The 26,855-nt window shown below is 47.8% G+C and overlaps 1 protein-coding gene and 1 long non-coding RNA gene across 3 annotated transcripts in view; both read left to right on the top strand.

The window, feature by feature from the left end:
* The first annotated feature begins 209 nt into the window (after positions 1 to 209).
* Positions 210 to 2,740, top strand: RASL11A (RAS like family 11 member A). Its single transcript, XM_037800078.1, has 4 exons — positions 210 to 475; positions 857 to 913; positions 1,019 to 1,098; positions 2,019 to 2,740. Exons 1-4 carry the CDS (start codon positions 352 to 354, stop codon positions 2,484 to 2,486), a joined length of 729 nt encoding a protein of 242 aa, XP_037656006.1. The 5' UTR covers positions 210 to 351; the 3' UTR covers positions 2,487 to 2,740.
* A 15,571-nt stretch (positions 2,741 to 18,311) lies between these two features.
* Positions 18,312 to 26,855, top strand: part of LOC119507398 — a 28,087-nt gene continuing 19,543 nt past the window's right edge. For both annotated transcript variants that reach the window (XR_005211236.1, XR_005211237.1), the window contains exon 1: positions 18,312 to 18,756. This is a non-coding gene — a long non-coding RNA (uncharacterized LOC119507398). The remainder of the gene's footprint in view (positions 18,757 to 26,855) is intronic.

The following is a 26,855-nucleotide window of genomic DNA, read 5'->3' as shown; positions in this document are numbered from 1 at the left end:
CCCGGGCCTCGGGAGCGCGGCCGAGCAGCCGCCCCGTGCGCAGCAGCAAGACGGCAGAGCGCGTCAGGCGGCGAGGCGGTGCGCACGCACGCGGTGACTGTCCCCCTCGGCCCCCGCCCTGCCACCGGAAAGAGGCGGGGCACGGAGGAGCTCGGAGGCGGCGCTGCGCCTCTCCGCGCGCCGAGCCCTTTAAAAGCCGCGGGTCTGGACAGCTCCGCTCGCTGCCGCCGCCGCCGCCGCGGACTCCACTTTCCGTGCGCCCTGCGCCCTGCGCCCTCGCCGTTCTCCCGCGGGCGAGTCTCCGGGTCCCCGGGTCCCCGCTGCTGCCCCACCGGCCGGGCTCGCCGCTCCATGCGTCCGCCCAGCATGTCGGGGAACTTTCTGCTCGCTCCCATCCCCGAGGCCTCCTCCGATTGCCTCCGACCCAAGGACATCAAACTGGCCGTGCTGGGCTCCGGCCGCGTGGGCAAGAGCGGTGGGTGCGCGGGGCTCGCGGCGTCCCGGCCCCTAACAACACGGCCTTCCGGAGGGAACGAGTAGGGCAGAGGCAAAGGGGAGGGACCTTGAAGTGTCCACGGTCCATAGATTTCCCCACCATCGCCCCTCTTCCCGCCTGCCTGGGTTCCTGGGGCGGCTGCCTCCAAGCATCCATCCCAGGGGCACCCGCTGAGCTCGAGCGCCTGTTAGAAAATGGGGATGGCGCGGGGGTGGGCTCCACCCCTGCCTCACCACCCCCACCCTGCCGGGGCCCAGGGGCACCTGGGTTTTGCAGAGGCAGAGAGTGCGCCCCACCCCACTCCCTCCAATGCCTCCGGAGTTGGAGTCGTTCCCTGATATTTTCCTATTTGATTTTCAGCCATGATCGTGCGCTTCCTGACCAAGAGGTTCATCGGCGACTATGAACCTAATACAGGTTAGAAGAAATCCCTTCTCCCTGCTTTTGTGGTTTGCATGCTCCGGTTTTCATTTTCCTGATTGGTGGGTAAGAATTTAAAGCAAACTCTGCTTTGCTCTCCAGACAAGCTGTATTCGCGGCTCGTCTATGTAGAGGGAGACCAGCTGTCCCTGCAGATCCAGGACACTCCAGGATGCGTTCAGGTGAGGGCGCCCAGGGTTGCCATCCAGCAGCTTATCACCCCCAGGGGCAGGAGCACGGTAGGGAGCACAGCTGGCCTTGGTGCATGAGCAGGATGGCTAAATGCTGCGCCCTTGGGTGTTTACATGCGGGAGTGGACTGTCCACAGGTGGGGCCAGTGACCTGGGGTGTTAGAAACCTCCCAGAGGGGGTTGGAGACCGCTGCCTCCTGTCAGACGCCTTAGCGCGGGGAGAGAGAGCCTTCACTTCTCCTTGCAGCCCTGGAAGGGGCATTGCGCTTCAGGCTGGTGGGATTCTGGAGAGGGGGGTCCTCCCTTAGCAAGACCTGCTGCAGTGCTCGCGTGAATTCTCTCACGAGTTCTTCCCTCAAGTTAGGAATTGCCATCAAATAACCCCTTGGCCAGCATTCAGGAATGTCATTTGATTAACAATTTACTAATCGCTAGCCTTTTTAGGGAGGCAAGGTCCTCTAGAGGAACAGAAAGGAGGAATTCATTTGTTTTTGTGACATTCTCAAGAAGCACATGCTAAAAATATTTTAATGGGTTTGGAAATAGATATTTATTTTAGCTTCTTTTCAAAGTTTTGTGTGTTATGAGTTGTTGCCCTAAAAGTTGAGCCCTACTGGCCCGAAGGCTTTCTAATTTACAAGCAATCAGCATTCACTACAGACTGCTTGTTAAGCAAGGGGTTTAAGAAGAACATATAGGTCACAACTATTAAAATAATCTAGGCCAGGAAGTTGCCTGAGAATTTGCTCTTTCTGTATCAAAAGCCTCCATCTGCAGGAGCGGGGTAGAATCAGAGAGCTCTATTTGAGTGATTTCTTTTTCAGAAGTTTCCTCAAGGGTACTTTGATGTTATTTTCGGCTTGCCTCCCAGGGAGGGCTTCCTTGATCAGGCTCACTTTGATCTTCTGCAGGTCCAGGACAATCTCCTGCAGGTAGCCGACTCCCTGTCCAGGTGCGTGCAATGGGCGGAGGGCTTCCTGCTCGTCTATTCCATCACCGACTACAGCAGCTACCAGTCCATCCGGCCCCTTCACCAACACATCCGGAGGGTCCACCCTGACGCCAAGGCCCCTGTCATTATCGTGGGCAACAAGGGGGACCTCCTGCACGCGCGGCAGGTGCAGACGCAGGACGGCCTCCAGCTGGCCAACGAGCTGGGCAGCCTGTTCCTTGAGATTTCCACGAGTGAAAACTATGAGGACGTCTGTGATGTGTTCCAGCATCTCTGCAAAGAAGTGAGCAAGCTGCACAGCCTCGGCGGGGACAGGAGGAGAGCCTCTGTCGTTCCCCGGCCTCGCTCCCCGCACATGCAGGACCTCAAGAGGCGCTTCAAGCAGGCGCTGTCTTCCAAAGTCAAGTCCCCCTCTGCACTTGGGTAAAGCCGGCACAGACGGACTCGGTCTCCTTTGACCGCACATTTGTGCAGCTAAAAATGACTGGGGTGCCTCCTTTTTAAATCACACATTCAGAATTTATTTTTATAAAGACTATTGGTTTGCCAGTGTATGTGTATTTCTGAAAATGCAAGCAGTAATTGCCTAGAAGTTGGCTGGATTTTTTTTTTTTAATAAAAGAACTTTTTTTTACTGTAACTGCTAGCCACTTTTCCATTAAAGGCAAAATGGCAACATTACTCATTGTTTTTTTAATGTCTTTTTATAGAAATCATACTTGCACCAGAGCCCAGAACTGCTCAGTGCTTGCCCTCGGTCTGAACTCTGATTGGCGTCTTGCTTAGCGAGGGGTTTATGTAGAAGGGATCCTTTGTGGGAGAAAGGAAAGTATGTGGAGGAAGAGGAGCTGAATAACTGCAAGATAGCTTTAATTAGGGCACCTTACACAGGCATGAAATCGACACCGTGTGATTTTTAAGGAAAGGGGTACATTGTGAGCAGATGCATAAAAGAAGTTACAAATCAGGAGTAACGTTATTATTTATTGGGGCAAGTTTATTTGTTTATTTTAGAGAAAAACGAAGCCCCTTTTCTTGGGTTCCCTATGCCAGGAAGTGGGCTTGACCATCCAGAATCTGCCTTGTAAGTTCTGTCTCCTTCCTCCGTCTCCCTGACCTCCCCCTCCTACAGAGCACCGCATCTGGCCATTCGCTCCCAGGTTTCTCTAAAGCAACATTTCCCCTCAATCCAGAACTTTACAGCCTTGCCTGGGGTCTGGCGATACCACTCAATCCGCTCACCCACCTCCCTCACTGGCTGCTTGGCTTCTGGAATAACATCTCTCTAATTCTTTCTTCACGTCAGAACAACTTTATTAAAACCAAACCTAAACCTTTTATTTCCATGAATGAAAAAGCTCAGCTGGCTCCCCCCTATCTCCAGGATAAAATTTATGAGGCATGGCATTCGAGATTATTCACACTACCACTCCGAACAACCGACCCCCCATTACACACACACACACACACACACACACACACACACGCCAGCTGACAGTCCATTCCGATAGACTGTCTCCCTTTCTCCCCACTCACCATGCTCTTTTATGCCTCCCTGCCTTGGCACAAACTATTCCTTGTGCCTCATGTTTTTCTCCGTGCTTTACTGAGGGGATGCCCGACTCGCTTTTCAAGACCTAAGTCACATGCCATGTCAGCCCCTGAGATGCCGTCTCTGAGCCCTCTCTGCTCCTGTGGGGTCTGTGTTCGAGTCTGACCAGGGACTGTATTTATTTCTCACCCCCACTGGAAGACAGACTCCTGGAGGGCAGTAGCTGCATTTTCTGACTCTGTCTTCCAAGCTTCCAGCCCAGGGCTTGTACATAGGTTTCCAGTAAATCTTTGATGAATAAATGAATGAATGCATCCATTTTTGGTGCCAAGGGACAAGGATGGGAGAGTACAATGAAACAATTGGTCACTTCTACAGCACATCCACAGAAGGTATTCTAAGTAAAGGTTCTTTACTAGCAGGGACAGCAAGGAGCTGACTCAGATGCAGCTTCTGGCAATTGTAGCCCAGCACCCTCTGTGCAGGACAGCTCTGTCCACACCTGTGGAGGTAACAGCACGTTCCCCCATAGCTGAGGGGTGTGTACCCATGCAAAATGGTATGAAGGGAGGAACGGCATGACAATTAGTTAATTCATATTTAAAGGAGTATCCCAATAATTAAAGAAAATATTATTTTGGATTCCATCATTGTTTTAGTTTCCTGGCTGCTAAAACAAATACCATATGATGAGTTGGCTTAACAGCAGGAATTTATTGGCTTACAGTTTCAGAGGCTAGAAGACTTGCTCCCTGCCAGAGTTAGTATCTTCAGATTGGCTGGAAATCTTTGGGACTCCTTGGCTTTTCCATCACATGGCAGCATCTTCTTTTTCCTCCAGGTTCCCTTGAGTTCCAACTTCTGGCTGCTCCAATTTCCTTGGCTTTCAAGGACTTCAGCCATCTTGAATTAAGGCCCAACTTCATTTAGTTTGAGCTCACTTTTACTGAAGTAACAACTTGAAGAGATGTTATTTATAGTGGGACCACACCCTCCAGAATGCAGACCAAAACCAAGAATGTGTCCAAACTGGAGTACACAATTCAATCCACCCCAATCATCTTTTGAAAAGTAACTTAAGTCTCCTTGCAGCTTTGCATAGCCTCAGAACAGAAGTTCTTTCTATCATCAGCCATGCTTCTGCTTGGGTCCAAACTGTACATCGTAACTCTGTAGGTTTATTATGATTCATCTCATAATTTTTGCCCACAGCATGCCCAGACCACCAGGTGCCTGGGGATGCTCCTGCCCCGAAGAAACTGAGGAGATCAAACACCCCGTGGGGAGAAGTTCAACAGCAGTGTAAAAGCTGAAGACCAAGGAAACGATGTTCCGAGGCAGCCTATGATCAAGGTCCAAGCGAGCAACGGTAAGGACAGAAAGTCCTGCTGGGCTCTCCAGGGTAGCGCTCTCTGTGGACAAGACGGGTGAAGAGATGAGTCAAGGGCAGTTCCGAAGGGAGAAGCAGCCTCTGCGGACTTGGGCAGGGCTAAGCAGAAAGCACTGCACGGCTTCCTGTATTCTTGGCCCCCAGAAGTAGTGAGCTCTGGGGGGGACATCACGGCCTCTCTGAGGACTCTTGGGGGTGCTCAAAGAACATCTGGAAGGCTCCTGGGAGAGTGGTCTTGGAGATGGACGAGGTAGGCACGGAGTTATCAGCAGATCAGGGCAGGAAGTTGTGGGACACTGAGGACACTGCCCTTCAAGGGGAAGCTGAGCTCTCAGCCCACCTCTCTTCTCCCTCCCTCTCCATGAGGAGAGGAGAACCCCAGAGTCCTGGCGCATAAAGATGGGCTGGGAGGGGCAGAGCTCCTGGGCCTAATGTTGAAAACTCAGGTGGGCGTGGAGAGGACAGGGCAGTGTCTATCCACTTTTATCTGGTAGTTTTCTTGCACTCTGAGGTGTCATCAGCATGTGAGAATTTATCTCCAGCCTCCTGAGCAAGGAAGGAACTACAGTTTCCCCTCGCCCCTATTCAGTGCTCCCCGTCCCCATCTTTGTCATCAGGTCTGTCTGTGAAATCCCTGTGACTCTGCCACCACTAGTCCTCCTCCTGGTCAAGGTCATCCTCCCCCTGGTCAAGGTCATCTTCCTCTGGTCAAAGTCATCCTCCTCCTGGTCAAGGCTGGGCTGCTAATTCTCCTAGAGCTCTGCAGAATGATGTAATTAGTGTGGCTATTAGTGCAGTCCTGGAAAAATGGAGGGAATCCAAATGGCTAAATTTTATACCCTATGAACAAACTGTACTCCACATGCATCTCATGAAAATAGAACATGAATAATAGAAAAATAAATCAATTACAATATGAGAAAATGAATTTGTTTTGCTTGTGTTGAGGGGAATGGCACAGTGGAAGTTCTAAAGTTTATTAAAATCTGTTTGGAGGAATGGATTAAAACGAATGACTGTGGAAGGCAGTGGTGAACCAGAGCCAGCAGGAAAGACAAGCATGGATTTAGACATGAATCTGGAGCTTGAGTGGCTATATCTGTTCCTCGAATATGTTGTAATTTCAACTTCTCTTTATGCAAAGCTACCAATTCAAATTTACAATGCAAACATACCTTGTGTGATTAAGAAGTTATTTTTGCCATGAGATCTGTCTCCAAAAGGTGGACTATTTTGAAAGACTTTGTTAAAATTCATCTCTAGCTACTCTGACACTCAACAAGAGAGATGTGGTATAGGAAAAAAAAAAAAAAACCACTCACTATTATTTTCCAAATGCCATTAGGTTTGCTAAGGCTCTAGGAAAAACTACATGAAGGGAGTGATGATTTGGTTGCAATAGCACAACAGTTTTCAGCATGACACAGTAGAACTTTGCCTCTTGCAGGTAAAAGGTACAGTTAGCCCTCACCTTGGGATGGCCAGGCGTCTGTCTGCCCTTAGGAAACAGGCTTCTTTAGGGTTGGGACCACTCCTATGGGCTGTGCACCACCTGACCCAAATCCGGGGGTGTCAACAACATTAATGAAGGGTGCAGATCACAAAGCTGAATGGGGAGCGGAGGCAGATACCCCAAAGATTGTGAAAATACCCTTACTAAGAAGATGACTTTTCTCCCTGTACACAATTGAAAACATTATTTTCTTGGAGACATGAGCTCAGCTGAGAAATAATGAGTTAAAATTGTAAACTATTTACTGCCATTTCTTATTGGCAGTCTCTATTTAAATTAGGATTTAAGCCATTAACTACAAGGCTTATTTGTATAACCAGATTTTGCTGAGAAATATTAACATGGGTTTATAGCTCTGGGAAAATCGGGGTTTCAGGATCTCCTCCCACTGAACAAATAGTGACTAACTGGATTTCTGGAGGCAGGTAGACGTGGGTTCTGGAGTGAGATCTGGGTTCAAATCCCCACTTTGCCATTTGTGAACCATGTGGCCTTGGGTAAGGTGTAACGTGAGTTTTGTCAAATAAAAAACAAATCCAGACTTGGTAAGGAGAGACCATATTCGGAAGGATTATTGCAAGGGGGAAAGGGGCTACTGCAATAGGGAGAAGTCTCTGGCCATAGGTCTGCAAGTGTCTCAAGAGTGAAGCAGAAAGGGTGGGATGAAAGGGTGACCACGTAGTGGTTCTGAGACCATTTTATGCTGAGGCAGCCTATTTTCTGGGAGGCACCCTAAAAGATCACGGGTCTGAGGAAGGAGAGAAACTTGAGCACAGTTTGGCTAAGAGGCATTTTGTCCCAGTTGATAAGTGGAGAGCAGTGGTTCAGCTGGTCATTTAGGAGGCAAAGATGGGAATTAGGAGGTTTGACTCCAGCCTTGTCACAGGTGAACCAGGGGTACCCCTTAGTCTGTTCTGTGAGGAAGGGGCTTCTTAGCATTAAGCTGTTTTCTGGAATACAAAAGGAGGGGGGTTTCTTAGCCTTCACTATTTTCTAGGATCACAGACTCTGGTAAAATTTAACACTGTCAGTTTCCTGATCTTAAAACGGAGATAATGCCATCCACAGGCAGGGTGCTCAGTGCACTGCCATTGTCTTATCAAAAAAAGAATAAAGAGATACACTGGCCACTACATTAGGGAGCTATTTTTGGAAAAAGAGCTCCTCTTGGGCTTGCTTGTATACTCTAACAGGTATAGTAATGGCTTTGAAAGATGTGATTTTCTCCTTTCACACCTGGGATAAAGAAGGTTCGCAGGGATACAATTATTCCTTTCATAATAATGACTGACAATTGTTGAATCTTTGCTCTGTGCCAGGTGCTTTAATTTTCTCGGTAATCCATGGAGGTGGAACTATTTTCACTCCGGAGGCTCAGAGAGGTGAAGCCACGGCCTAGAGTCACACAGCCAGGAAACCCAGGAGTCTGTCCCGAGGAAGGGAGTTCACTTCAGCTCGGCTTTTCCCCTGGCCAGGCCATGCACCAGCATCTTTGGGGGAACATGTTAAAAATGGAGGTTCTGGGACCCAGTTCCTGTGGATTCCCGGGCCATGCATTTGGGCTGCGGAGGAAGACCCGTGTTTTAACCTCCCGGGGTGGGCTCGGGTTTGGAGCGAAATCACACCGGACTCAGCCCCGGCTTCCGGCTTGTCCCCGGGGAAGGCAAATTGAAGGGAGAACAAAGCCTTGACGGGCGAAGGGCCCGGGCCCCGCTCAGGGAGGGTGTGGGGTGCCCCTGCGCTTTGCGGGGCGCTAGGGTCTGCGGGGCTGGGGCTGGGTGGGTGGCGCTGTCCCAGCTTCATTCGTTCTCCCTGATGGGGGCCCCCCTCAGTCACCGCCACCCTGGGGCGACTGAGACCATCATCTAAGTCAGCGCCCCAGGGCCACCCCGCTGCCCACCTTCTCTCCCCTGCAGGGCCCTGAGCTGCAGCCCCACAGCAGCCCCCTCGGGGGCGCGCCCTTTTTTTGTCCTGGAGGCAGCAGGTGGGCGCCTTGTGGGGGCGGAGGCGGCCTGGGAAATGTCAGCGCCGCGGGGGGCTGTGGGAGAGAATGGTTTGCTGCGGATTGATAAAAGATGCCGAAGGCAGGAACTTACATCTACATTTGTGAGCTAAAAGCGTCCCTGGCAACTCAGGCTGGTCCAGGACGTCTCCGGGAATTGCCTGTGTGTGCGCATGTGCTGGGAGGGGCAGAAGCCAGGTGACGAGTTTGGGGAGTAAATAGAAAGGGCAGCAAAGAGGCGAAGAGAATTGGGGAAAATATGGGGGAGGCTGCAAGGTTTGAGGGGCCATGGCTGGGGCTGTGGGCTGGTGACATCATTTGTGGCATAATAAAAATAGCAAAACAACTAGCCACCCTAATTACTGAGTGTTTACTATGGTTCCCTGTATTACAATAAGAGCTTTGGATGCATTATCTCATTTAATCCTCCCAACGTTTCTACTTAACATCATCACCATTTGACAGATGAGGCAAACGAGGCTCAGAGAAGTTAGTTAACCTTCTCAGGGTCTCTCGGCAAGGAAGTGGGCCCGCTGAGGTTTAGATCTTGGAGGTTCTGCTTTGAAAGCCTCTGTACAGTCTTGCTTCCCTCAGCTGCTTTCCCTCAGCCTCTTTCCCCCAGCCTTGGTCACTGGGTAGCCGCTTCCATTCTCCAAACCAGCCATTTGGTCTTGCATATTGCAGGCTCTCATTTGCAAGCAACAGAACGGATTCTGGCTGATTTGGTGGAGAAAAAAATGGAATTTATTAAAAGGCTGTTGAATAACTCACATAATCACTGAGGCTGCTGGAGCTGGGGTTGTTAGGGCGGGCAGAGTTGGTGTCTGGTATTTTCAGCATCTACTGTAGTCCCTGGGCCCTGCCCCCACTTAGACCCTGAAGGTAAGGACTAGCTCCGGACTTTAGACCCAGGAAGCCAAAGAAAACTGCAGAAGTCCACCTGATACATATGAGGATTGGCTGATGGGGGGAGGGGGTCCTACCTTCAAAAGTAAACAGAACGGTGGTGCAGGTGGGCCCACGATGTGGCCTGGGGACTCCTTAAATACTAAACCTTAAGAATTAATACGTTTGACTCTTGGGACACAGAGATGCCAAGACACTAAATAAACACCCCCAGGTGTTTAGTAAAGACAGTGTGCCAATTTGGATGTCCCCCAAAATGCCATGTTCTTTAATGCAATCTTGTGGAGGCAGATGGATTAGTGTTAATAAGGTTGGAATCTTTGGATTAGGTTGTTTCCATGGAGATGTGGCCTCCCCCATGCAGCGTGGGTCTTGATTAGTTTACTGGAGCCCTGTAAGTGCTCAGAGAGAAGCAGCTCAGTGCTGCAGCCGAGATAGACATTTTGGAGACAGCCACTGAAGGTAGACTTTTGATAGTCCAGAGTTTGCCTGGGAGAAACTAAGAGAACACCCCCAGATGCCTAGAGAGACACATCCTGGGAGAAAGCCATTTTGAAACCAGAACCGCAGAGCAGTCGCCAGCCATGTGCCTTCCCAGCTGACAGAGGTTTTCTGGACGCCATTGGCCGTCCTTCAGTGAAGGTACCCGATTACTGATGTGTTACCTTGGACACTTTATGGCCTTAGGACAGTAACTTTGTAACCAAATAAACCCCCCTTATAAAAGCCAATCCATTTCTGGTATTTTGCATAATGATAGCATTAGCAAACCAGAACAGACAGTAAATGGCAGAGCCCACTGCAAGCCCAAACGGGGCAGCCCAGAGCAGAGGAAAATCCACTACTGTATAGAACTCTTGAATTCAGTATTAGGCTGTAGGTTCAACTGATGTGAAATCTAAGATGGCTTAAATAAGAGACAGTTGTGTTTCTCCCACATGTACAGTCCAAGCTGAGCACTGGGGTTCTGCTCTGAGACATCAGGAGCCCAAGCCGCTCTGGTCACGCTCTCCCCCCAGGTGTTGCCCTCATCCCCGTGCTCTAAGATGGCTCCCGCCACATCCATGTCCGAGAGCAGAAAGGGGTGGAGGGCTGGAAGGGCGGGCTCCTTTCCTTGAAAGCCAGGACTCTGGAGACAACCCTTCTCCTCACAGCCTGGGGTTAACCGTGTGGCCACACTCAGCTATTAATGGAGACTGAGACATGTAGTTTTTATTGAAAGTGGGGATTTAAACAGATACTTGCACACTAATGTTCATCGCAGCATTATTCACAGTAGCCTAAGGCTGGAGGCAACCGTGGGGCCATCGACAGACGCGTGGGTAAACAAAGCGTGGTCTGTCCGCACGATGGAACAGTATTCAGTGGAAAAAACACATGACGTTCTGAGGCATGTGACAGCATGGGTGAACCCCCAAGACATCATGCAGAGTGAAATAAGCCAGACACAAAAGGACAAGTGTTGTATGATCTCATGTATATGAAGTAACTAGAATAAGGAAATTCATAGAAGCAGAAAGGAGACTGGAGGTGGCCAGGGGTGGGGTTTGGGGAGTTAATGCACAATGGTGCAGAGCTTCTGTTGGGGCCATGGAAAATTGTTGGTAATGGACAGTGATGATGGTCACACAACATTGTGACCATAATTGATGGTGCTGAATTGTACACTTAAAATGGCTGAAGTGACAAATTTTATGGTACACATAGCCACAATAAAGAAAAATAATTACAAAGAAATGTGCTCTTCAGCTGGGTGGGCTCTGTGCCCAGCTAAAAATTGTACTGGCATTTAAGGAAGAAAGAACAGATATCGGGGATAACTGGAGGTCTCTGTTGCAGATCCCATCATAAAACAGTTTCCAGGGTTTTAATGGGTTGACAGGGAACAAGCTAGAGAAGGGCAGATGACCCTCGTGTCAGGTTGAAGGCAGACGAGGAAGTTTTACTCCCAGTTGCTCTGCTCTGTTTCCTCTCCGTGACTCCTGGGTGCTCCTGCAGCCCCTCCAGCGTGCCATTCCAGCTCTCCCCCATCACCCACACAGGTCACGGCACGCTCTGTGGCTTGGGCTGCATGCGGTCAGAGCTGACACGAATCCAATGGTGACCATCGTCCTTATTGGTACACTTGGGGAGCTGGGAGGGAGGAGATAGAAGAGGTGGCAATTCCCAGGCTGTCCTCTAGCTGGACATGGAGAAGGAGTTGGGTCCAGTGGTCCAGGCTGGGCCTCCCGTGCGGGGCTGTCCCATGGGCCCTGGTGGCCTCCTGGGTGTCCATGGGGTAAAATCCCCCCGGGTTGGGAGGCAGCTGAAAACCACACTCTGTTGGCTCCGCTGGGGCGTGTTCAAGCCCTGGAACAGTGGAAGGTGGAACAGACAGGGATTAACCAGGTCCTTTTTGACCCTGGGAAAGTCATTTACTTCCCCGGCCCTTGAGTTCCTCATTTATAAAATGAGAGGTTTGGATTATATATGTGATTCATCTGGACTTTACAAGATAGCCGAGCAACCCTGAGCAAGTTCCTCAATTCTCCAGGCCTTGCTTTCCTCATGTGTAAAATATCTCATAGGGTTGTGGCAAGGATCAAACAAGGATTATTAAGCAAATAGCTTAGAACAGTGCCCGGAGTGTAGAAAGTACTGCAGGCGCACTTGTGACTGTAATTATTACAATCATCTTGCTGTGGTGATTAATTATATTATCTATTAATCATAATAATCATTAATTGTATTAATTAATAATTAGTTTGTTAATTATTGTGGGTAACAATGTAGGATTTAATTAATTTAAAAAAACAATCAATTTGAAGTCAACTTCAATATCAGCCTATCAGCATTCACCAATTTGTCATCAAGACATGATTTATTCCAAGTTTCTTAAGTTTATAGTGTCTACTCAGGTAAAATGAATAGAATCCTTAAAAAGAATCAATTGTTTAAATTCAAATATCTAGAAGTTATCTCAGAGCACGAAATATCAAGAGTTACTTTTTGATAAGCAAGAAGAGGGGTTGCCTTGTGTGCTGTCTCCTGTTTCCCCTGTTTGTCCATCTCTTTCTTTTTCTTTTTTACGGGGTTCCATATGAGTAGCTCCAAATACTTCTCAGGTCCCAAGAAAACCCTCCCAGCTAGTGGCAGAGGGATAGAAGCTCTGGAGTTCCAAGCAAACTGGTGTGCTGGGAGGAGAAGGAAAGTTCAGCTTTTCCAGTGTTGGATTCATCAGCATCTTCTGGGGAGCTTCTAATAGCGCAGAATTTGTGTGTGGGGGGGGTGGGCTGGAGTCGCTTTAGGAAGCCCCCAATGACTCTGACGCAGATTCTGCACTGCCATTTGAGCAACATTGAAGTGCTGGGGAGGATTGGAATCAGACTTGGGACTAGGGGAAAATATAGGGGAGTCATTAAAATGCATTGAGGGGACAGAATTTTTAATTGGATAATAAGAGCTACTTTCCTTCTGATAAAAGGAAGGAATTTAGGCTGCTAGAGTCTTAAAAAAAATCCATTAATCACTCACATACCAATGCCAAAGTGAATTTTTGGCAAGCTTTCCAAAAATAAAGTCTGGCTCAACAGAGGCAGGGTGTAAACAGGAAGCGCTCTGGCCTAGAAAACTGGAGAATGGACTCTGGCTCCAGTTTTGCTGCTAACTTGCTCTGTAACCTTGGCAAAGTCACCTAACCTCTCTGTGCTGTAATTTCTTAATTTGTAAGAAAGAGAAGAATAAGTCTAATTAAGGACCCCTGTTGCTCTAACATTTTATTATTTTTAATCTTTGATAAATAATTTCAAACTTACAGCAAAGTTGCAAGAATAGTAAAAAAGAACACCCACTTAAGAACACTTTTTCCCAGATCTAAACATTTTTCCCTATTTGCTTTATCTCTTTTGTTTCTTTATATACATACACATTTCTTTTCCCAGAGCCATTTAAGAGTAAGTGGCAAGGAGAAATATTGTATGATCTCACTGATATGAAATAAAATAAGCAAACCCATTGAAGCAGAATCTAGAATATACATTACCAGGGGACAGGGTGGGATTGAACGGGAGCTGTGCTGGTTTGAAGCTGTCATGTACCCCCAGAAAAGGCCATGTTCTTTCGATCCATTCCTGAGGGTGCAGACCTGTTGTAGGTAGGATTTTGGATTAGGTTATTTCAATTGAGCTGTGACCCGCCTCATTCAAATGGATCTTAATCCAGTGACTGGAGTCTTTTATAAGAGGGCAAAACATATACAGAAGCGAAGAGATGAAGTTCAGAGAAGTACCCAGAGATGCTGAGAATCAGAGCAGTCACAGGCTGAAGCAACAAAACCCAGGAGAGAAGCACCAGCAGATGCCGCCATGTGCCCTGACAGAGGGGCCCAATCTCACCGGTAACCTGTCTACAGAGAAGGTATCGTCCTCCTGATGCCTTAACTGGGACATTTTCTGGCCTTAGAACTGTAAATTTGTACTAATAAATCCTTGTTGTTAAAAGCCAGTTCATTTCTGGTATATTGCATTCTGGCAGCTTTAGCAAACCAAAACAGGAAGTTAAGGCTTAAACTGTACAGGGTCCTATTTGGAATGATGGAAATGTTTTGGTAATGGATGGTGGTGATGGTAGCACAACATTGTGAATGCAATTAATGGCACTGAAATATATATATCTGAATGTGGTTAAAAGGGGAAATGTTAGGTTGTATATGTGGTAACAGGATGAAAAAGTTTTTTAAAATGCCTGGAACTACACACACAAATAGTGAACCCTAAGTTAAACCAGGGACTATGGTCAATAGTATAATTATAAAATGTAACAAACACGCCTTGCCTATGCAAGGTGTTAACAATAGGGTGGAATATGGGAATCCTGTATTTTATGCATGACTGTTCCGTAAACCCACAACTTCTCTAATGAAGGAAAAAGAAAAGAGTAAGTTGCACACGTCATGGCTTTTTATTCTGAAATATGTCAGTGTGTATTTCTAAGAATAAGTATGTTTTCTTACCTACCCACAGCACAGTAGCGACTTCAGTAAATTTAACATTGATGCAACACTTCGATCCAAGCAACCTCCCGTATTTCACTTTTACAGTGGTCCCAGTCATGTTCTCTATAATATTTTTTTTCTCTCCATCAGAGGATCCAGTGTTTGATCACATATTGTATTTAACTATCACGTCTTCTTGGTCTCCTTTGTCTAGCTCTAATATTTTTAGATTACTTTCCCCCGAAGCTATTTTGGGCAAAGTCACTTTTAGAAAATGAGAGGTTTCGAATTCTCACCATGACCTACCTGAATAGTACAATTAGATATTTCTAATGTGGTAGTGTTTCCCTTTTTCACTTGGCATAAAGCAGACCATTCCATTTTTTATTTTTTTCAGCCCCTTTAGGGAAACATTGTACAAGTCTGCCTTTTCTGGGGGCACTGAAAACTTGCAATCCCATGAACAAGCCAGAAGGGTGTGCTTGAGTGACAGAATGGGACAAGAGGTGGCCTGCTTCTGCCAGTGATCCAGCTGTCTGGAACCCAGTCAGACCTCTCAAATCCCCCCCGACGGGCAGACCCCTCTCTTCATTGCCCTCCTTCCACCCCCGGCATGCGTTAGGAAGCCGAAGTGTACACTTCTGATTCTACTTTAGGAGCTTTTGCCGCCACCAGACGTGGTGCTAGCTTTCCATGGCTCCCACACATCAGGGCTTTGCAAGAAAGTATTTACATGGGCTGTGATGGTCAACCTGTGAACAGGATGCAAATAAGATTATTCAACCAGTGACAGATTTAGATATGCAAACACTGACATGCACTGGAATGGGTCCGAATCAGGAATTACAGCACGTTCCAGCTCAAAGAACTCTTGTGTCACTTACAGGCAGAGCACCTAGTCGTCTTCACCGTCTTCTCCTGGTTCCTCTGCCTCTTCTCCTTGCTCTGTGCTTGTTGATTTCTAGCCTGTTGGAGGCGAAGGGCAGATGGAAGGTGGCATCCTCAAGAGGCACGATCAAATGTTTATTTACACGTCTAGACTGGTGTCCCCCTCTTCCCTGAAACAACCTCATGAGAACTTATCTGCTCATCATTCCTAGATATGGCTCGTCTTTCTGTTTTATGGCCTTTATTTATGCCACTCCCTCCACCTGGAATTCCTTCTGCCCATGAAAATCTTAGCCTGTCTGCAAGGGCAAGCTCAAGTGCCACCTCCTCCAGGAAGCCCCTTCTGATCACTTCACCCCTCCACCTTGAGTGCCCAACACCTAGGAGGCTCCTGGTGGATATTTGTTCCATGAGTAAAGGAAGGAAGGAAAGAATGAAACATTCCTCGCCTCTGTGGTTCTTATGGAACTTCTTAGAATCACAGACTACGAGCGCACAAGAGGGCTGGGAGAACATTCCGTCCAAAGAAGATGAAGTCACTTAGAAAGTCAGGACCCGACAGCTGATGGCTGGCAGAGATGGGATTAAATTAATTTAAATTGCATCTTCTTATTCTGCTTATGGTAGAAAGCTGGAGACAGAAACACGCTGTTCAGGGCTGCCAGCTCTGATCCTGCTGTTTTATCTGGACGAGGATGTGGTCTTGCTGACGTTGAGTTTTTTCAGGAACCAGAAGTCCAATGTTTGTAAATATTCCTTAAACGGAAGCATTAAGTGCGGAGGTTGTTTGTTCAAATTCTTCCCACAGAGCGTTGAAAGCCTGAGTATAACGTGGTTATGGCAGAGGGCAAGATCGAGCTGCTTTGATCCAGTCAGACCCTCCCTTGCATGGTCCATGCCCCTGGCAGCCACACCCACCTCCTGCCTCCATGCTCCATCCCCCACTCGGCCCTACACTGCTTTTGGGGGCCCAGAGGCGCTGCACCCAGTTTTGCCCTTGATGCAGCTAAGTTTCTGGAGGCGGCCAGTTGCGTTGGGCAGATCTCCTCAGTAAGACTGCAAACCAGTCGTTCCACCTTCCCACGCCTCCAGTCATAATGGGAAGGCGCCATGTGTGCGAAACACTCCAGAACCGTGCGGTTGCATACCCATGGGGATCAGGGTCCATGGCCTGTGCTTCTTGGCACTACCCTTATCACCTCCTAGAAGGGGAGGTTCCAGCAGGGGCCTAGGAAAGTCTAGGTGGTCAACTGAAAAGCGAGACCAGAGAGTGGGCTGTCACCACTACTTTTCTGCACTGTGGTTGGGAGCTTTGGGGTTTGTGGGACAATCTACCTCCTTCCTGGCCAACTGACACAGTTCCCAGCTGGGTGTTGGATCTGGCTCCAGTCTAACAGGGTGGGGAATTCTGTCTTCCAGTCATCCCAGCTGTGGTTCCAGCGGCGGCACTGAGGAGGGTGAGTGCTGCCGCCCGGGAGCTGTTTCTGTGGGCGAACCACCCACCCTGGCCGAGCCTCTGTGTCCTCCTTTGTGAAATGAGGATGTGGAGGTGGACGATCTGTAAAACTCCTTCTAGCTCTAGAATTTATGGTTCTCTCCTTGCATCAGTTAGCATGCATCTGGCTAAAAACCTGATCCCGATGGACTTGGACAATAAAAACACTCATAACCTCACATAACAGCAAGGTCCTTTCCGTGTCTTCATTCTGTCCTCTGCCAGCTTTGTTTTCAGGCCGATGGCCTTCTTGGATGCAAGATGGCAGTGCAAGACTTTTGGGGGTTCATGTCTGTCAAGAAAGAGTGACAATCTTTCTCCCTCCACAGGATACGAGTCCTCTCAGTCAGACTCGGCCAAGTGAGGACACACATCGCCCCCTGATCCAAATGAATGTCAGGGGGATGCCGTGGGCTGACAGGGCTGGACTAGCCATCCGGGATGAAGTTCACATTGAGGTTTCAACCACACGCCTGTCACTGCTTTTCCTGCCTCCCATGGCACTGGGGTCACAGTTCTCGGTTTATAGTTTGAGAAGGAAGAGTTGGATTAACCAGGAGCCTGAGGATAAAGGTGGGGATTCAGACTTGGGGCCCGCGTCGGGCCCTCGCCCATAGCACATGGCTCCAGCCTGGAGGAGAGTGCAGGTGAGAACCTCTCTCTCTCCCTCCCTCCCCCCGCCTTTCTCTCCCTCTCCCTCTCTCTGTCTCTCCTTCTCTCAGCAGCCTGTACCTGCAGGACCCCTGAGCAGCTGCTCAGAACTCCAAGCCCAGGCCTGGGGCTGACGCAGGCCACTGGTTTCTGATGCAGCCCTGGGGTGTCATCCCAGAGAAGGCCCGGCCCTGCCTCCTCTCCCATCTCACCTCCACCACTGTCCTCTTCCCTCACGACTCCAGACACACCGTTCCTGGCACCTGCGGGACACACCCGCCTCAGGGCCTTTGCATGAGCTGTTCCCCCTCCTGAATGCCCTTCCCGGAAACCCCCTGGGTTCACTCTCGAATCTCCCCTTCTCCACGAGGCCTTCCCCAACCACTCTGTTTCCTGCCACACCCTCCCCAGCCAGCACCCCTGACACCCCTTACTTCTGCTTTGCTTTAATTTTTTTCCCACAGCATTGCCATCCTCTATCATACTCTATGATTTACTTATTACGTGTCATTGTCTGTGTCGCCCTAACAGAATCTTTGTTTATTCACTGCTGTTCTCCAAGTGCCTAAAATAGCACCTGGTTCAGAGTAGATGTTGAATAAAGATTTCGTGGCAGAATGCATAAAAGGGACGCAGAGTGAGACATGAAGGCTGCATTCTTTCCTTATGGAAAGGGGCCCAAATGTTCACCCCCAAAGGACTGCCTCTGCTCTGAAACGGAGAGGGGCTGTAAGATTTTCCCATTAAACTTTTGCTCTCGCCCCCTGTCTTCTTCATGCGATTCCGTATTTGCTTCTGCCTTTGTTCAGCTGTCAATTGCCCACGCCTGACTCCCCGGCTCCCCCGATGCAGCTCCCTGGTTCTCAGTGGATTAAACCCTCTCTGCCAGCAGGCGCCTCCGCTCGCCTCTGATCACTGCAACTCGCGTCCTGAGACGCACACACCGCGCCCATCCCGGGGCAGACACTGGCTCCCGGTCGGCCCAGGCGGTTCCTAGAAGCAAAAGGTGTTTTCCATCAGTAATTGCCCTTTGCGTTTGTGTAGCGTTCTAGAGTTTTCTAATATTTTTTGTCATTCAATCATCAGAAGAATCCTGTGAATTAGGCAGAGTGAGGCTCTTGTTTTCATTTTTGCAAGGAAATTGAGGCTTAGAAAGATGGCGTGCCTGACCCGGGGTGAAGTGAGAACATTGTGCGCCGGCAGGTCTGTCCCAGCATTAAATTGGCTTATCCCGTGATAATACGACGATGGTGGCAAACAGTGACAGAGCGCTACCTGGGCCCAGTCTGAGTAAACACTTCGCCTGCAGTAACAGCTCACCCTCAGGGGTAAGTACTGTTATCACCCCCATTTTATAGATGAGAGAACTAAGGTGCCCAGAATTTAGGTAATTTGCCCGAACTTTGCACGACTGGTTGGAGGCAGACTCAGGATCTGAGGCCAGACCATCGGACTCGAGTCCCTCCTCCTGACCACTGGGCACAGGGCTGGGGTGGGCCGAGAGCGCCACTACCTGCCCCCTGGCCGCACCTGGTGGGAAAGGGCTACTGATCCCCCCGAGGCACCCATGGTTGAGGGGGATTCCCACCGGAGCAGCAGGAGGTGGCAGTGCACAGGGCACCACAGTGGCTTCCCCCTCGGGTGGATGCTCAGCCCGGGTGGGGGGACGGGGTCGCCCTGTAGAGCCTCATGATGACGCACGTGGGGCACAGTGAACCTGCCGGGGCTGCAGGGGGGCAGGCTTGGTAGTAACAAGCAGGTGAGGTGCCCCTAGTGCCTGCGGTTGGATGTGATTGGCTTACTTGTATAATTCCACAGGCAGCAGGGACCAGAAGCCCTTTAGGCTGAGGACCAGGTGGGGTGCAGCTGGCCCGGCTGGTGGGGGCACTAGTGGGGTGCGGAGCCTTCCCCGCTGGGTGGGGGGCATATCTGACGAGAGCAGGAGAACTCCCGGCCAGGCCTTGGGGCTGTGGGAGGCCCCACGATGTCAAGGTGGCGTTTGGAATTTTAGGGCTGACAGTAGACCTGGGGGTGGCGGGTGTGTGTCATGAGGCGCCTGGAAGCCCTGGGCTCCCTCCCTGCTCCCCGTACCCTGCAGCCCCCCATCTGGCTTGGCTTAGTGTTGCGGACCCTTGGCCACAGCGCCAGCAGCCGGCCCAGCTTCTGCTTCCCCTCACCCCCCAGCACTCTTGTCCGCTGGCTGAGAACATCACCTTCCGAAGGTGCTGGAAGGCCCTGCTGACAAGCCCGATAACTCAGGCTGCCTTCCTGAGGGTTAGAACAAGCTGAAACATGTGAATGGCTCTGCCTGCCCCTGCGTCCTGCCAGAGATGGCCGATCTGTGGGAGAGGCGTCCACGCTCCCAGCAGCTGTCTGGCCCTGGCCTCCCGTGTTCCGGCTCAGGACTCACCCACGCGGTTGGTGCCTGGGCGGCCGGGACAGGTCTCTGAGGGGGAGAGGGGGACCTGGGGTACCCAGGAGCTCTCCAGAGAAGTCCGGGGAAGCAACAGCAGCGAGAAGGAGCTTGGCTGGAGAGTTAGGCCCAGTTCAAGCCTCGGCTACTCACCAGCTATGCCACCTTCCCCAACACAATGACCGCAGCATTTCCCGGTAGCTTATTGTGGGTCAGGCCTGTGCTAAGCGTGTTACATATATTATCTCGTTTGATCCCCACGACGACCCTGGGAGGCTGCCTGTCTACAGATGAGGGCACTGAGGCTTAGGGGCCCAGGGCTCCCACACTTAGTGAATTGCGGGGATTTTTTGTTAATAGCGTCTATTTAATTAATTACCTTATTGCCATTTTAACCATTTTTAATTCAGTGGTATTATGTTCACAAGGTTGTGCTGCCATCACCACCATCTGTTACCAACACTTTTCCATCGCTTCAAACAGAAACTTTGCACCTAATACACAATAACATCCCACATTCCTCTCCCAGCCCTTAGTAACCCTAATCTGCTTTCTTTCTCTCTGAATTTGCCTCTTCTAGGTATTTCATGTCAGTTGAATTAGACAATATTTTCTCTTTTGTATCCGAGTTACTTCACTCAGCCCAGCGCTTTCAAGCTTCATCCATGTTGTAGCATGTACTGGAACTTTATTCTTTTTTGTGGCCAAATATTATTCTGTTGTATGAAGACACTGCATTTTGTTTATCCGTTCACCCACTGGTGAACACTTGGGTTGCTTCCACCCTTTGGCCACTGTGAATAAAGCTGCTGTGAACACTGGGGTGCACCACTGTATCTGTCTGAGTTTCTGCTTTTGGTCCTTTGAGGGATAAGCCTGAGAGTGGAATTGTGTAACTCTTTGACCACAATGGAACTGCACCATTTTACATTCCCACCAGCAATTCACAAGAGTTCCTTTTTTTCCACATCCTCCCCACCACTTGTTGTTTTCTGCTTATTTGACAAGAGCCATCCTAGTGTGTGTGAAGGGTGGCTCACTGTGGTTTGGATTTGCCTTTCCCTGAGGACAATAGCTGAGATTTGAATCAATGTTATTTCTTGATTTCTTTCCTTCTCTCTTTCTCCCTCCTCTTTTCTTTACTTTCCTCCTCTCCCTTCCTCCTCTTTCTCTCAACAAATATTTATAGCATCTAATATGTATCAGGCACCATATAAACTGCTGGGGACACAATGGTGAATAGGTCCCCTGTATCATAAGGCCCCGAATTAAGATGCAATATGTACGTGCTGCCTCGACATCGTGGGGCCTCCTAGGGCCCCAAGACCTGGCCGGGAGTTCTGCTCTCACCAGATATGCCCCCACCCCGGAGGGAAGGCTCTGCACCAGGTTAGCTTTCCCATCAGCTGACTGGCTGCACCCTGCCTGATCCTCAGCCTAACAGGCTTCCGGTCCCTGCTGCCCGTGGAATTATCCAAACAAGCGAAGCACATCCTCCCGCGGGAACCAGGGACAACGCATCCTATTGTTACCGCCAAGCCTGCCTCCTGCTGCCCCTGCGGGCTCCCTCTGTCCCTGAGTGCGCCCCCGCATGGTCCCACGTGGCGTGCGGAGCCCTCCTGCCCCAGGCTCTGAGTCCACGTGACAGACAAGCTGCTGTGATCTCATCTGTGCAGTGTTGGAGTCCTGAGTTCAGCCACCTCATTCTATTTAGGGCGGGAGATCCCTCCTTCACCGAAGGGGGAATGGAGGTGGTCAGAGCACCCGCCTTACTTCAACACTGGCCCTGCTGTCACACAGGTCCAGCCCATATGGAGAGAGCTTCCCTCATGCGACCCCCAAAGTTCTTCCCTTGGCTTTTAGACCCATTCAAAGGTGGGCACGCTGAGACTGAGCAGCCTGTGGGGCATTGGGGTACGTGGCTAAACTGGTTTGAAACTTGGGGAGAATTAATGACCGCAGATAGGGATTTGGGAGTCCGCCTTTGCAAGTGAGTGCATTTGTCCAGAAAAGGTGAGCAGAGGATGATTGGAAGGACGAAGTCAAGGATGGGACTGGGGTGGGTGGAAGGGCTTGGGAATCAAAGGGTGGGTGAAGAAGAGATGCTTAATATGTGTTGGTAATTTTTCTATTTTAAAGTTTCCTCATTCTTTCATTTTCTTTTTCCATATTAAAATATGGGAAACATCTTCATTTTTTCTTTCTCTTTTCTTTCATTTATGTACCTATTTTACTTATTGACATCCCCATAATATTGAATGAGATGCTGTTTTCTGTTTGCACAGATTCCTATTGCCTGGCATCTGGGTTGTTTCTGATCTTCAACTATCTGAGACAGTGCTGCAATGTGCTGGGCATTTTCCTGGCTTCTGCTGAGAAACACCATCCCACAGTTTAGGTCAGAGTGCTTTGGGGCTGTTCTTATTTTGGGGTGGGGTCTGGTCTCACCTTAGATCCCCAGCTTGGTGACACACTCTTTACAAATCCCTCCCCTCTTCAGCCCTTGGGGTCTGTGGAGCCTCTTCACATCAAAGATTTAGCTTGTCGCCTTTTCAGTTCTCCCCTCCTCCTTCTTGTGCATCCCATGGGGCTTACAGGGCTTCCTTACCCCAGTCTCCCAATTCTCTGGCCATTCTTCACTGCCACCAGAGTTATCTTTCCTGAAACACAAATTGCTTCCCTCCTCAAAAACCTTTAGAGGGCCTCAGTGTCTAAAGTGGGAAATAAAGTCCAAAGGCCTTAGCCTACCTTCCCCTGCACCAGATCAATCATGCATCCTGGCGGCACCCCGTGCTTGGGTGCCTCCCCAGCCCTCAGCTCAAATAATGTGGCCTCCCTGGATCTTTGTCTGATTTTCCAGGTGGGCTTCATCACTCCTTTCTCTGTCTCCCCACGTCATTTTGCTGGCACCTTTGATAGAGCTCTTATTTTAAGGTACTTATATTATTATAGTTAGTTGTTTGTTTGCCTGTATATCTCTAAAGCAGGGGTCTGCAAACTTTTCCTGTAAATATTTAGGGATTATGGGCCAAGAGGCAAAACTGAGGCTATTCTGTCCATACTTACAAAGCAAGAGAGAACAAATTTCTGTGCATTTTTAACTGATGGAATTCAAAGATGGTAATAATTGAGTATAATTTTTTAAATATAGGTCTCCAAATGAGAAGAATTTAATTTCTTTTTGGACATTGGAATTTGAACTTCCCATAATTTTATTTGTCACAAGGTATTCTTTTTTTGATATTTGTTTCAATTATTTAAAAAAATGTAAAAATCCTCCCCAGTTCATGGGCTGCACAAAAACAGGTAGTAGCCTGGATTTGTCCTGCAGGCCATGTTTTGCAGACTCTTGCTTTAGAGGATATTATAATGTCCTTGAAGGCAGGGCCTCTGATTTATTTATATATCCTCTATGGTACTTTGAAAAGCCTCAGCAAATGTTTATTGAATGAATGAATCCATGGATCAACCGCAAAGTCCTAATTAGGTCCAAATTAGGGTGGCACCTAATTCAGTATGACCAGTACCCTTATAAGGACAGGAAATTTGGACACACAGACAGAGAGAGAAGACAGCATGTGACAGAGGCACAGATTCAGTTATATTACAGAATGCCCGCAAGCCACTGGCAGAACCCTAAAGACTTCGGAGGAATCACAGCCCTGCCAGCACCTTGATTTCAAACTTCCAACCTCAGAACTGTGAGACAATGAATTCCTGTTGTTGAAGCCAACTGGTCTGTGGTACTTTGTTACAGCAGCTCCAGCAAACCAGGGCAACCTCCCACAGTTCAACAGGGGTGAGAGTAATCCTGTCATTCAACTGACTTAACACTCGAATCAGGCCATGGATGGTCAGTGTTCTCCTTCATATAACAACATTTAATTTCCTGGTATATGCTAGGCATGTTGTTAAATGCACTCAAAGGTGTAGTATTTGGGAGGTAGTAAAATGATGGTATAGAAGACGATTTAATGCCATAGGGAAATGTTCCCAATATATTGTTAGGTAGATGTTGTGGATTGAATTGTGTACCCCACTTCTGGTACCAAACCCTGTTTTAGTTTCCTAGTGGCTAAAACAAATGCCTTACGATGGTTGGCTTAACAACAGGAATTTACTGGTTCACACTTTCAGAGGCTGGAAGACTTGCTTCTTCTTGGGGTCAGTATCTTCTGGCTGGCTGGCAATCTTTTGGGTTCCTTGGCTTTTCTGTCACATGGCAATGCATATGGTGGCATCTTCTCCTTTCTCTTCCAAGTTCTGTTGACTTCCAGCTTCTGGCTAACCCCGTGGCTTCTCATCTCTCTCCATCTGACTTTCACTCTGCCTATAAAGGACTCCAGGAATCTGGATTAAAGCCCAAACTTTTTCAGTTGGGCCACACCAGTTTGGAAAACAGTCTGAACACCATTATCCCATTTCTGTAAGAAAGCATGCATTAATATGCATTGAAGGAAGATAAAGAATGACTGTAAATATATTGATAGTGTTTGTCTCTGGGTGGTAGGATTTTGGTGTTATTTTCTTCTTTGTGGTTATGTGCATTTCCATACCTTTTCTACAAAGCATGATTGCTTTTGTAATCAGAAAAAAATGTTAGAAAAGAAACCACAGAGGGCTAAACATGGTAGAATGAACACGCCATGGCCCACATCAATCTCAGTGGAATGTGTTTGCTCCTACGTGCATGTTCGTCATTTATTTCACAAGTAGTACATTCATGCCATGTTGGGTTTGGGCACCAGTGTTGTTTATCTGGAATGTGGATTCATTGGACAAGGTCAAATGGTTCAGTGAGAAAAACACACATGTTGAGGCTAAATTTTGACTTTGAATTGTTTTGAATTCAAACCAAAGACATTACTGTAAACTCCGTAAGTAGAATTGTTTTTTTTGGGGGGTGTGTTGTTGTAGAATTGGGCTCCTCTTTTTATTCAGTTGGGAAAGCAGTTTCAAAATGTCCAAATATTCACAGTGTTCAAAAAGCATTGTGAGCAATCTAAATTCACCCAAGGAGTGGTCAGACCTCCTTGAATCAATACCTTGAGAACTTTAAACCAATAGCTACTCTTCCCATTGGATTAAAAATTTTCTTTTGCCAAAGGCAGTTCATGGTACATGTTAGGATTCAATAAAGGGCAGGATGGAATATTGGGAATGAAGTTCCTTGCTGGTTTGAGTCAGGCTGTCGCTGTTCTGGTACAAAACTGAAATAATGCGACACTCAGTGATCCTAAGGCTGGCGGGCAAAATACCTTCTTCAGCCCAGATCAACATCTGTGGAGGAGCCCCTCAAATAATTTAATGTTGTAAGATAGTTTGATATTCAAGTCTCTTCTCTTAAATTACTGAATTTCTTTTTTAAACAAACATTTCAGGACTCCTATAGCTCAAAGATGTTAAAATTCTGAAAAGTGCTTTTGAAACTCCTCTTTCATATTTGCTCTCCAAGCTAGTTTATGAATGGTGTGAGGAAATCAGTCTCATTACTTTATATTTATGCCAAATTTACAAACCAAAATGGGAAAAAAATCCAGTTATGTTCCTATTCAGATGGATATAATCTTAAACATAAAAAAAAAAAAAAATGACACCATAAATGTGTGAAAAGGAATGATGGAAAAAATTGTTTTAATAATCTCAGAATGGGGAGGGCCTTTCCTAGCGTGGCACAACACATAGAAGATGTAAAAGAAAAGATTGACATATGTGACTACCGATACGGAAGTGACAGCATCCTGCCCCACAGAGCGTGTACCTCCCAGGCCCCATTATGTGTGCACCCCCCACAATGCGTGGCCCCCACGAGCGTGCCCCCCCCCCCCATGGAGCGTGCCTCTAGTGACCGAGCTGTCACTGTATCTGCTGGTACAGCCGCCTCTCTCTCTTCTGGGTGAACCAAAAAGTGGAAAGCTGTCACTGTTTCCCTAAAGGGTTTAAAATAAGAATTCCTAGTCTGTGAACAGCATCTGGGTGACTCTTTGGGAGAGAACTGATTGGTTTAACACATGGAGAGATCTGTAGTTACTTCTCACTCCTTGGTTACATTTTTTTGTTTTTGGAGATTTTCTGAGTGAGAAACTTCTGATAGTCCAGATGTTACTTTGTATTTGATACTAACTTTCATACCAACTTGAAACTGACTTTTTCTTATGAAAGTAGTTTTTTTCCCCTTTATTAAATAGTAACTCTAACCAAATTTAAAGGCTTTCATTGAAAAAAAGCTGTACTTTGTATGTCTTTCCTTTATACTATTGAAGTATTTGGAAATGTCTTTCTAGTACTATACATTTTTATATGTTGTATTATAATATGTTATTATATTAAATACATTATATCATAATTTATATATTTATTACTATCTATGATAAAAGAACTTAAAATAACAAAACAATAGTGAATAAGGAAACAACGTGGATAATATTCATCATGGTTTTGATTTACAAAACTTCAGTAAGATTTTTCTTTATGAAATTGATCTTTATAAATCATCTCCAAGAAGTCTGAACACTCATGATGGGCACAAGAATAAGATTCTCTTACAAATTCCCAACTTCTTCTGAAAGAAGAGGAGGGAACAGTTGATGAGTCACATTTAATAGGTGGCAAAGACGTGGGAGAAGGTCAGTCTTCTACTAAAATTGTGCTGAACTGATTGTTCTAGACCAAGAATTTAGGAGACAGGGACTCCCACACTGTGATATTTTCTGTAGCTCTGAGTTGCCACCTTATTGGATGATGGATTCTTCAAGAGTCTTCAATATAGAGCTTTTTCAATTATTCATCTTTAGGCGGGGAAAGAAATAGTAGCAGTTTTATTTTTTTTTAAACCAGGTAGGAATTTATTATAGGGTGGTCTTTCTTCCAGAGAGGAACACTGAATGATTTTGTTCTATTTGTGAAGTATAATTTCCTCTTGATTTGGCCATTTAGTTTCACAAAGGAAGAATTTCAAGGGTGCGAAAATAGTGGCAAAAACAAGTAAGAAGAAATATTATACAAAATGTACCA

The sequence above is a fragment of the Choloepus didactylus genome, chromosome 12 (genome assembly GCF_015220235.1).
Source record: "Choloepus didactylus isolate mChoDid1 chromosome 12, mChoDid1.pri, whole genome shotgun sequence".
In the NCBI taxonomy this organism is placed as follows: domain Eukaryota; kingdom Metazoa; phylum Chordata; class Mammalia; order Pilosa; family Megalonychidae; genus Choloepus; species Choloepus didactylus.
This window is presented reverse-complemented; position numbering and strand designations above follow the sequence as displayed.

Excerpts from the sequence above, each read along its gene's own strand:
- RASL11A (XM_037800078.1), top strand. The coding sequence starts at position 352 with ATGCGTCCGCCCAGCATGTCGGGGAACTTTCTGCTCGCTCCCATCCCC. Across the intron at positions 914-1,018 it reads CGACTATGAACCTAATACAG|ACAAGCTGTATTCGCGGCTC; the intron begins GTTAGAAGAAAT and ends TTTGCTCTCCAG. Across the intron at positions 1,099-2,018 it reads ACACTCCAGGATGCGTTCAG|GTCCAGGACAATCTCCTGCA; the intron begins GTGAGGGCGCCC and ends GATCTTCTGCAG.